This window comes from Setaria italica, chromosome VIII (genome assembly GCF_000263155.2).
Source record: "Setaria italica strain Yugu1 chromosome VIII, Setaria_italica_v2.0, whole genome shotgun sequence".
In the NCBI taxonomy this organism is placed as follows: domain Eukaryota; kingdom Viridiplantae; phylum Streptophyta; class Magnoliopsida; order Poales; family Poaceae; genus Setaria; species Setaria italica.
Window position 1 is genome coordinate 12615140 of NC_028457.1, and position 11905 is coordinate 12627044.

The following is an 11905-nucleotide window of genomic DNA, read 5'->3' on the forward strand; positions in this document are numbered from 1 at the left end:
CCTAGACGGCGTTTGATGGTTCCACATGCTCTCTTTAAGATAACGTGTTTGTTGGTTTTTTTTAGGTAGATACCGTAGCGTTATGTGGCGATGCTTCAAAATGTTTTTGATGTCGTGGGCATTTACAAAATCTCACAATTCCTTTTAAAATGTCCCGTATTCTTTCATTTAAATAGGAAGAACGGGAAATTATTTGAAAAACAGAAAATTATTAGTTTTAAAACGACAGGATGCATATATAGCTACGCCGCACGATAAACTAGGCTACAGATGTTGTGCCATACCTACCGTATCACACGAGCTAAGGCTAAGATATGGTCCCATACGCCCATACCTGGGTACACTGCCAGCGCGTACGTACAAAGTGGATATGGCATGATAGTTGAACAATTAGTGGCTAACGAAAGTGACATACTGACATGTTGGCAAACCCATTATTGTACGTACTTATACGTATACCAACATGAAACACATACAACCACGCATATATAACAACTTCAACATGCAACACGGCGAAAAAAATGTTCAAGAAAACATTCCGGTGCTAGCTCTGCTAGAGTGCTAGTGCTGCACGTAGACGTCGATCTCGACGATGCCGCCGCGGGCGAGGTCGTAGTCGTAGTTCCGGGTGAGCATGTACCCGCGCGCGAACCGAAACTTCCCCGTGCCGCCGATGACCACCGACTCCCGCACCGTCGCGTCCATGTCGATGCGGCCGTTCGCCGTCACGGAGCTGCCCCGGTGCTCGCCGGCGTCGAGGACCATGTGCATGGTCAGGTGCGATACGATGCCGCCCTCCGACACGCGCACGGCGAACCCCTGCGCTGTGCCGACGCGGGCGCTGTCGCCGCCGGGACCCTCCGTCAGCGCGTTGTTCAGCACCACCACGTCGCCGAACTGCCGCGGCGACGAGAGCAGCCGTGACAGCGTGCTCCCGGTGGCTGTGGCGTTGTCGTCGCCGTCGCTGGACGACGCCAACGTGGGTAGGAGGGACCTGCCGGAGACGATCCGCGCGGCGGTGGGTCGCGGGCCGGTGTAGTCGTCGTGCATGAAGAAGTGGAGGTGCGTGGTGGAGGTGGCGGTGCTGCTGCCAACCGTGCCGGAGCTGCGGATGTAGGCCGCGGCGGCGAGGAGGAAGGCGGCGCTGAGGAAGACGGATGGGAGGGAAGGCATCATGATCGATGGGGGGTTGCTTGCTTGAGCCTTGAGGCTAAGGTTTTGCTTTCTGCCTTGATAGTGTGTCTGCTCTGTGGCATATCCGTGCTTATATACTACCCCAGCATAACCGGTCTCAACCCTTTTAAGACTTTTCATCCGGACGTGTGGACGTATAGTACAGATATTTGCGATCCTGTCTTTTTTGAACATGAGGAAAATGAGTATTGAGCTCTTACAACATGTGCTATTTCAGTGTAGAGAGTATGTCTCAGCCGTACAAAAGAAGACGTCTCCTTATCAGTTTGCAAGAAAATACTCTACACCATTTTTATCTCAACATTCTACAACAATGTTTAAGGCCAACCTTAGTGAGCTTCTCTTATTGCCACTGAGTATAAGTTTCCACTATATATATAAGGAGGCGAGGAAGATATAGAGGGGAGCGGAAGCCATGACGTACGATTCATGAGATAGCTTGCTTTAGGATACGGCTGCTCTCCGGTGTGTTGGTTTAAACTGACTGTCCAAAGATAATTACTCTTTTTGAGTTCAAATTTTATCCAAAAAATGTTTTTTGTTCCTTTCAACCAGGCTATTTCTGGATTTTTTTCAACCTTTAGGACACATCATCGCGGATGTCCACCCGTCTTTTTACAATTCACACTCGAACTTTCCTACGGTGGAGAGGTGGTCCCGCCAAAGAGTGATGATGACAGGACCAAATTACCACCCGCTGATGATGACAGGGACCAAATTACCACCTGCCAAATTGACCTTCGATCCTCAATAAAAATCTCAGAACGAATCGGATCCGGAACTAAGGAGACATTAATCCTGGATCCAAATTTGATAGTCCTTGGAGGACCCTTTAATCCCAGTTTGTAACACAAGCTTGGAGTAAAGGTGAGGCTTTAGTCAGAGTTTGTGTTACAAATCCGGACTAAAGCCTCTCAAAGCCCCGAATTGTAACACAAACCTGGACTAAAGCCTCACCTTTAGTTTGGGTTGTCTTACAAACCGGGACTAAAGGATCCTCCACAGGTTACTTAAAAAAGGAAAGCATATCTAACTCCATCGCATATGATGTGCAGGTGAGATGGTAAGGAAGTTAGGTGGTCTCACCATAGAGTGATGATGACAAGGACCAATATGTTGGGATCTGGATCAAGGAGGTCATCCTCGCGTGGCGGATTCGAGAATGTTTAACCTTTGCATTCCACAGTTACCTTCGCACCTTGTTCACCATCGCTTGAAATGCTGCGGAGGTGTTTTGCATTAAATTGTCTGTTTGCGCAGGTATCCATTCAGGAGAGTCGAATTGAAGGTGTTCATCGGGCTCAAATGGAAGCGGGGGAATTAACGGGCATCTTCGTTGGGTGTCCTGATGATTGATGTGTCGCCAGGAAGCGAAGGTGATGGCAAGGTAGGTCACATTGCTAACGTGACCAAGGCAACGTGAACGGTGTGACCTGAAGGAGTTCAAGTCAGATTAGGACTCCTGTTTTACGATGGTGTACAACATATTTTAGAAATGTATCAATTGGCTAAGGGTAAAAATAGGATGTAAAATGTCGCTTGGGACGGGAGCCACCCCTACTGTAGAAGGGTTTATATTTTGGAAGATAATACAAGTCCCTCAGAAGTTGTTTTTTTCCCTTTCATGTTCAAAACTCTTACCAAGAGAAGAAAGATCCACGATGCCTCCTACCAAGAGAAGAAAGACTAGGAAGGGACAATTTTACATATTTCTGGCAAATCCTTCTATTATTAAGTATGGCCGGTACTATTTTGATGTGTTTTGATTCTTTCGAAAAAGAGAGGTTTGATGCTTTTGAATTCATTGTATTAATTCCACTTCCTACTCGCAGTATACTCTTAATGGTCCCGGCTCATGATTTAATTGCCATGTATTTAGCTATTGAGCTTCAAATTTCGGAAATGACATATTCTAGCAAGACAGTTCCGAGTACGGAGTCTAATACCAAAGATCCAGCTGTGGGTTCAAATCAGGAAGCCCCGGGACAAGGTGATGGAAATTTCATGCAGCAAAGGCAAAATTGATCAGAAGAGCAAGGTGCGAGGGTCGCAGCAAATCTGATGCCGCACGAAATCGAGTTGGCTAGATTAGATTAAGGCAAGAGGCCGAGGAGTTAAATCAGGCGGAGCAGAAACTAGTAGAACAAGCAGTGGTACAGCAAAGAGCAGCACAAGCTGCTCAAGAAGTGCAGCTCGCAAGAGAGCAAATTAAGAAGTTGCAAGTAGAGCTAGAAGACCTAAGAGCAAAGCAAGTGCAGCACAACACCTTCGCAGTGCCCGATTCAGAAAGGCAACCCAGGCAACTGAACATCTCCGCGACACACAAGTGGATGATGTGGAGGCAGAATCGTCATCAACCAACTCGAGTGAGGACCTTCGAATCAGGAAGTGAGGGTATTGCATACCAGAGCTTGGGACAGAAAGTGGCCGTTATCACAAGAGCTGCAGTTAACTCCTTGACCTCAAACTTACGGGCCAGGTCCCCTGCCAAAGTTCGCAAGACACTCAGGTCCGAGACAATTTCTAGTGAGTTAGAAGCTGCAGTATTATCAGTTTATCACCCGGGGGTGATGAATCTGTTCTTGCCAAATCTTTTATAATCGTGCAGAAGATGCGGCCATCCAATGGTACTCGTTGCTGAATTTGGGAGTGATTCACAGTTGGGAAGACTTGAAGCAAATAATACTAGCAAACTTTCAGGGTTTTCAAAGACCGCAGTTAACAAAGAATGACTTGTTTTGATGCAAACAGAAGGACAAGGAGCCATTACAGGGATACTGTAGAAGATTTGTGCACTGGAGAGCTCAAGCCCCAAACGTGTGGGACGGCGTAGCAATTAGAGCAGCAATCATTGGCCCCAAGCCAGGGACTAAGTTTGACTCGGCTAATGCAAGCATTTGGACAAAGTTTGACTCGGCTAGATTGACATGTGGTTGCTCTAAATTGGTGAAAACAGGTTCACAACATCATTTGTGTGTGTGTGTATGGGAGTGAGCATTTGCAACAAAATGAATTTCAAACTAAGTGACTTATGTGTGGGGTTTATGCAATTTTACCAAGGAAATATTACTGAGTATTATACTGAACTCGCAAACTATAATATTACCTATCCCTATCTAGTATCCCATCAATCGATTATCAACATGGAATATTTGTCATCATCGACAAATCAAACATCAATTCATTATTGTGTGTTAGGAAAAAAAATCCTAATTAGGCCATGAGCCCATGACTGCTAGCTCCCTGCGTTGCTGTCGCTGTCCCTAGCCCGGTGGCCCCTATGTCCGATCTCCTCGCGTGGGCAGATTGCCGCAAGCGCGCGGTCACAAATGGGCCCAAGCTCGTCGGCCGCTGGCCAGCAACGCGCGGCGTTCCGATCCGGTCACACCGTGGCGGTCTCTGCGTCTCAGGGTTGGGCCTGATCCTGCTGCAGTGATGCATATGCGTAGTCCGTAGTCCTGGTCGGCGTTCGGTGTCGACGTAGACGAAGGCAAGGAGTATATATTCTCGACTTCTCGTAATGGAAGTTGGAAGAAAGAAGAGAGAGCAGACATCTCACATCCGGGTGAAGTTATATGTGTGGTCGAAGGCCAAAAGTATTTGGGTTATCACCTGAAGCATGCAGCCCGGCCTGCTAGCTCCTGCTCAATTATCAGCGTGTGGGATCGGAGCATCCCACATGGGCCAATCAGATTTTGGCCTACAGGCACCCACATGGGCTGTCGATCATTGCCGGCCTACAGGCAGTTTCCATAATGTATTTTGGTCCAATCGAGATCTAGTTCATATATGCAGTCCATGTTCTCCGATCTATATCCATCTTCCGCAAGAAGTTAGTTTACACACCTAGGCCTTGTTTTGTTTAGTTCCCAATTTGGAAGTAGCAAAATTGGCATTTTGCCATAAATGCGTAACTGTAGCATTTCGTTTGTATTTGTGAATTATTGTTCAAATATTGACTAATTAGGCTCAAAAGATTCGTCTCGCAAAGTACAACAAAACTGTGCAATTAGTTTTTGATTTCATCTACATTTAGTACTCCATGCACGTACCGTAAGTTTGATGTGATGGGGAATCTTCTTTTTGCATAGTGTCAAAGTTGGAATTTTGAAGGGAAGTAAACAAGGGCTTATACTGTTATAATTTGACTTCCATGCTACAGTAGACAAATGGATAAGATGAGATGAGGGGCGCAAAGCAATTTCCTCATGAATGTTGAAATAGTATATCCAAATATTGATTCAGATGATTGTTAATCAGTTGTAACAAAACATTAACGGACGTATTAGCGGGGGGCAACCTGAGTGAGGCGTTGGGCAAGCAATGCACCCTATCTAATCCTTCATGAAATGTTGAATTAGGGTATTTGAAATGTTGATATAGAGTTCGCAGAGTAGCAGTACGTGGCCTCATCTGATTTATGGCATATATAATATTAGACACTTGTGTTGCGATAGTTTAACTTAGAGTCGAGTCTACTCCCTCCGTTCCAAATTACTATTTATTTTAATTTTCTAAATACATAATTTTTATTTTGTATTTAGAAAGGTCAAAATAAATAATAATTTATCGATTTAATTTCTTAATCAACTTGATTTTTTTAGTAGGGCTCACAACCACTACTAGATATCCTTATTCGTGTCGGCTCATTTGTACCGGCTATAAATGAGCCAACACGAATGAGTCATGCGTGCGGGCACTAAATAGAGTCCGGAAGAATAGTCCACTATCCACGTCAGCTCTAAACATTATGAAAATTATATGTTTCAACGAGATCTAAAACTTTATAATTGAACGATGCTTGATTAAATTGCTTGTTCACCATGCTTACTTAGAATAGGTGCTTACTTAGAATGGATAATCAACTAGAATTCTAATCAACTAGAATATGTGCTAAAACTTGAAAGTAAGGATCTGCTTTAAAAGCTTTAGGCAAAACAAATCCCTCAACCAAAAAGCCTTACTTGTCTAGGAGTCGATGGAGTAGTTGCCACCTGACGGGTAAGTCTTGCTGAGTATTAGTATGCTCAGCCTTGCTTGTGGCTATGTATTTAGGTGTTGTTGAGTTGGCTGCTAGTGTGACTCGGCCGTCCCAACTCCTTCCGCGTTGGACTAGAATTGCCGACTGAGGACGGGTCCCTCCGGGTTGCATGTAGAAGTGGAGGTGCGTGGTGGTGGCAGTTTCTTCGTCCCTGCCATGGTTGCTGTCCGCGTCATGGCTGCGGAAGTGGACAGGCAGCGGCCAAGAGGAAGGTTGCGATGAGGAAGAGGGGGGGAGGGAGGGAGGTCATGATGAGATTAATTGAGGATATGGCTGCTTGAAGCTTGAAAGTTGGGCTGGTTAGCTCGCAATGGCCGGACAGGGTCTGCATATGCTAGCATATTGTTGACATAGCATATTGTTGACAAGGTGAATGCTTCGAAATTCAAATTGTTCCTCTTCAATTTATTCAAATTTGAAAATCTACTTCCCAGCTCATTATTGCACCTCTATACACGTACAGCGTTCGTGATTTCGTATAGCAAGGGGAGAGCCACTACGTAGAGATGAGTGAGATTGTGAGAGGGACAGAGGGACCACACGAGGTACGTGCCATGCTGTTTCTGTCGGTGAAACATACAGGCCGCTTATAGTGACGTCACACCTAAGTTGTTTAAACATACGGAACGGAATGCAAAGTTTTGTCAAATTATGAGAGAGAGAGAGAGGAGGGCGGTATGAGCCCCAAGTCACTGTACATGTGTGTTTCAACAGTGTGGTTTTTCAGCTTGAGTGTGGTGGTGTGAATTTGTTCATAAGTTCAGATACTACGTGAACTGGTTGAAGGATTGTACCATACAAGCAAAGCACACATGTAAGTATGTGTGAATTGCAAGTTGAACTGTCCCCTTCAAAATTCAAATTAATAGCACATATACATAGGGTTCGTAATCTCCTATGTGGTGCTGAGTGAGAAGGCCGGGACCACATGAGGTGTATGCGGTGCTGTTACTTTCGGTGAAACAGACGACGTACGGGACGGAAGGCAAAGTTTTGTCATATCACGATAGACGGATAGAGAGAGGGCGGCATGCATGCCGGCATGAGGCTTAGGTCACTGTACACAGGGGCGGATCTGGCCCCCGGGCTGCCCGGGTTGCAGCCCGGGGCGAGGTCCAAGAGCAGTGGAAAAATCCTTCATAAAAATAGTATAAAAAGGCCTTTTGGCCTATTAGCCCACCCCGATAAGAAGTTGGCCCAAGCGCCCAGGCGGCCCAGCAACTCCCATTGCCCTAGCACTGCCTGCTCTGCTCCTGCCTCCCATGACCCGTCACCAGTCCGGCCGCCCCCTGTGCGCCCTCCCCGACTCGCCGCCAGGCCGCCCAGGCGCCAGGACCGACGGACGCCCCAGCTCGCCGTCGGCCGTCGACCGTCGCCGCGTCGGCCGCGCCCCGCGCCCGCCTGCCCGCGCGCCGCCACCCACGGCCCCGCACGCCCGCGCCCCCGCCGACCGCCCGCGCGTCGCCCCCCGCGGCTCCGCACGGCCGCGCCCCGGCTAGCCGGCCGCTGGCCCGCCCCCCGAGCCCCCGCTGGCCGCTGCCCTGCCGGCCACACGCGACCGCTCCCGGGCCACGCCGGCGGCCTCCCCAGGCCCCCGCCGGCCGCGCGCGGCGCGCCCACGCCCGGCGCCCCCAGGCCACGCCGCCGGCCGCCGGTCGGTCCCTGCCTATTGTCTGTTGAAATTGCTTCGGGCCTCCGGTATGCCATTTTTTTTTGAATTGCTCCATGACTACTAGTTTGCTTACCTTTTACATGATTGCTAGTCTATTTATGCTATTTCTATGCAAAGTAATGATAATGAATATTTCATTTCATTGATCTGAGCAGGAAGTATTTGAGTCTTAGTTTGCAATTACAACATTTCATAATCATAACTTAGAATGGAGAAATACTATGCTAAAAAGAGTAGTGCCGAAAGTGTAGAGAGTCGGGTTGAGCAAAAAAGACCACGGATTGAACTTGATATGAGAGATATAGTTGCTGATCCAGGAGAAAGAAAGTCTATTGGTTGAACATTGAAATTTAGAGAATTATATAATTATTTGTGCTCTTTGAAAAATATGTTATATCTAGTAGTGCATGGCTAGTAAGATTTTAAGTCTTATATTAATTAGCCCGGGACGGAGCCTATTTCTGGATCCGCCACTGAATGAGGGGGCATTTGGGTGCGGTGGATGGGAGAGGAACACGAGAGGCAAATTTAATAAGAATCACCCTATTTTTCTCTTGTAGATTTGTTTTGAAACATTTCTTGTAGATTTTTTTTACATTACACTTTTACCTGAACACAACTTGAAACTCACACTGCTGGAAATGCGTCTTCAGTACCGGATCAAAACCCCCCTTAGTACCGGTTGTGCAACCGGTATTTCTAATTCGTATTAAAGGGGATCTTTAGTACTGGGTCAAATAACCGGTACTCAAGGCACCCTTTAGTACCGGTTGTTTATACCATTACTCCAGCTTTCAAAAGTGTCTGCTTCTCCAAGAATCACAATCACAAATTCCTTGTGCGCGCACGGATTTCACAAGAATCACAAAAAAATTCACACTCACATGAATCACAGTAAGAATCACAATCACAGATTTCACAAGAATCACATCACGAATTACAAGAATACATTTCACAAGAATCACTATCACATATTTCACAAGAATCATAGAAAAAATTAAAATCACAAAATTCGCACGAGAGCTTCGCCTGCACCGTCGGGCCTCCCACTGCGCCTCCTCACCTACTTGCCAGCACGTGCCATCGGGCCTCGTCACCCACTCGCCACAATAGTGGCTAGCACACCGGTGGTAGCCAGAGGATAGGCTGTGTCGGAATTGGCCGGGTCTGTGCGCCCGCGGGGACCGGCGGCCCGTGCGCTGGCGGCGGCCAGGGAGGCCCCCTGCGTCTGCGGTAGGCCATACATCTATGAGCCCACTAGGAGATTTGGACAGTCCTACATACAGGGCTGTACACCAAGACGTGTCAGACATGAAGATTACGGTGCAGGACGGCATGGTCTACGTGACGGACAAGAACTAGTCGAGAATTAGGAAACTACTCGTAGCAATTAGAGTAGGACTCTTTGGTCAAATCCGACTAGTACTCTTGTACAACAACCAACCTGTAACCCTGCCCCTGACAATATAAGGCAAGGCAGGAACCCCCTCCAAACAATCATCAATCAATACAACCCAACCAACACGCAAGATATATGGTATTACGCGGCATAAGCGGCCCGAACATCTCTAAATCGTGTATTCGAGTTCCTGATCTTTGGCAAGCCCCACGCATAAAACACTACCTCGGGTACCCCTCGGTAGGTTGCTGGGTCTAAACACCGACAGCTGGCGTGCCAGATAGGGGCTCTCCCCAAAGATCCACTAGCGAACTCGATGGCTCCAATCATCATCAAGCCCACCATCGCGTTCGAAGAAGGCACGACAATCATCTTTGGCTCCTGGGTCTGCGTCGCGGACGGCGCTGGAAACTTCCACTGTCACCTCGCGCCGGTCCCGGAGGAGAAGCACTACGACATCAACCTCCATCGCCAGGCTTTGGAGGATTTCATTGAAAAATTCAAGAAAATTTTTGACATCTTTTAAGGCCCCAGGGATGAGTCCAAGTACAACTCGACTCCTCCCACCAGTCGGACTGGTTCCTAGTCTACGATGCGAGTCGATTCCCGTTCAAACTTCGAAACTCGAGTGTTGTCTACCAAGACACCTTGTCCAGATTGCAATTCAACTCGGATTCGATCAAAGACCCCAAGTACTACTCGGATCCGTACGAGGAGATCCCCTTATCAGGTCCACAACAGGGTCTGATAATCACATCTACTCTACAAGGTAGATTCGTCTACTGGTTTGACATGAAGCCATCTGCTCTAGCCAAGGATGACGAATCACGCCTTGTCACCTACCTTGGCAATCTTCCATACCAAGAGGGAACACCTTTGTCCCCTATATACGAAGAAAATGACCTACAGAGATCATCACGTCAAACTCAGCCTGTTTTTCCCCAGAGCGGGAACTACTCGCTATCATCGCTCCTCAAGGGGCCAACGATGTCGAAGAGCAACCAGAAAGGCATCCATGACGTGAGCGCCATCTAGACGACGTATCGGCAGATGAGCTCTCCGCCAACGTACAAGGAGAAGAGACAAAAAGTCAAAGGACACACAATGATAAGAACCGGTACTAATTGGTAACCTTTAGTACCGGGTGAAGCCTCCACCCAGTACTAAAGGGGGTCACGGGGCTCCTTGTCGACTAGCCGTTAGACCCGATACTAATGTTAAAAACCAACAGGTACTGATGACTTCCAGTAGTGTCAGGAGTTGATCTGCATAGAAAAAGGACGGCTAGCTTATGCACAGGATCGCTATCGGCCATATGAAAATGCCCAGGATCGCTGTCCATCAACTTATTGTGGCAGTGGTGGCGGAACCGGGTTAGAGAAGGTGAGCGCAGGAGAACAGCAATAGACTTGGCTTACATTGTGGCATCTCAATCTGACGAGTTTCTGAAAATAGCCATCAAGGAACACAAGCTCCCACCTGAAAGGAGCATGGAGGGTGGGGCTTTGTGATAGACTTAAAATCAATTCTGATGGTGCCTATAATGGCAGTACTGGCGATGGAGGGTGGGGCTTTGTGATTAGAGACAGCAGTGGGGAGGTGATTCATGCTGGTGCTGGCCGTGTGTCATATCTGATGGATGCTTTCCATGCTGAAGCACTTCATGTTTGGCTGGTATTAAAGCAGCAAGCGACAGGGGAATGACAAAGGTAGAGGCTGAAACAGATTCACTTATGCTCAAGATGGCGATTGAAGGGAGGGAGTTCTCTCTAGCTCCAGCAGGAGGGCTAATCCACGAGATCAAGTCAATTATCTCGAATTGTTTTATGCAATTTTCAGTAGTGTTTTGTCCTCGAGTCTGTAATAAAGTAGAGCATGCTTTGGCAGCGCGTGGATGTAAGCGTTCTCCAAATGCCGACCTATATTGGGACGGCATACCTGAAGGCACGGAGAACATAGTGGCCAGCGATATTGCTGAGTACTTGTGCGTAGTTTTATTGTACAGTTATTTAGATTAAAAATTAGATAATTGTGTCAGATGAGTGTCATGGGGATGAAACTCCTCTCTCATATGATGAAACTTACTCTATTAATTACTTTACCCAGTCAGCAATTTTTACTGATGTAGCATTGAATTTAATGCTATAAAATTCTCACGAAACTCACTCTCATTAATGCTAGCCTAAGTTAATGGGATCACTACTCCATAAAAAAAATGCCCAAATGGAAATCAAGTGGCTGGGCCCCAATCTAGTTTCCGTCTCGTCAATGTTCTTCGGCGTTTCTGGTTGAAATAAAATTAAAAGACGAGCGTGTATACTCACTGAAGTAAAGTACAAGTATTTTTAGATGAACAATTTTCTTCTTTCTGGGGGGTGTTTGGCAGCACTCCACTCCAAACTTTTGAGCTCCACTCTACCAACTCCAAAAAAATACCAGAGTTGTCCACATGTTTGGTAAAATACACAGATCCAGCTCCGGAGATAGAAGGTCTTGCTGTGTAAAGTCCATTATACCCATGTGAATGGGTCCCACTTGTCAGTCTCCTTTAGTTCTCCCTTTCTTCTCCTTTGCTGGTAGGGAAATGAAGGCCGCGAGC

At 47.2% G+C, this 11905-nt stretch overlaps 1 protein-coding gene across 1 annotated transcript; it reads right to left on the bottom strand.

Moving 5' to 3' along the window:
- Positions 1–561: 561 nt before the first annotated feature.
- LOC101762662 (dirigent protein 1) lies at positions 562–1176 on the bottom strand. Its single transcript, XM_004979050.2, has one exon. It carries the CDS (start codon positions 1174–1176, stop codon positions 562–564), a length of 615 nt encoding a protein of 204 aa, XP_004979107.1.
- Positions 1177–11905: the final 10729 nt, after the last annotated feature.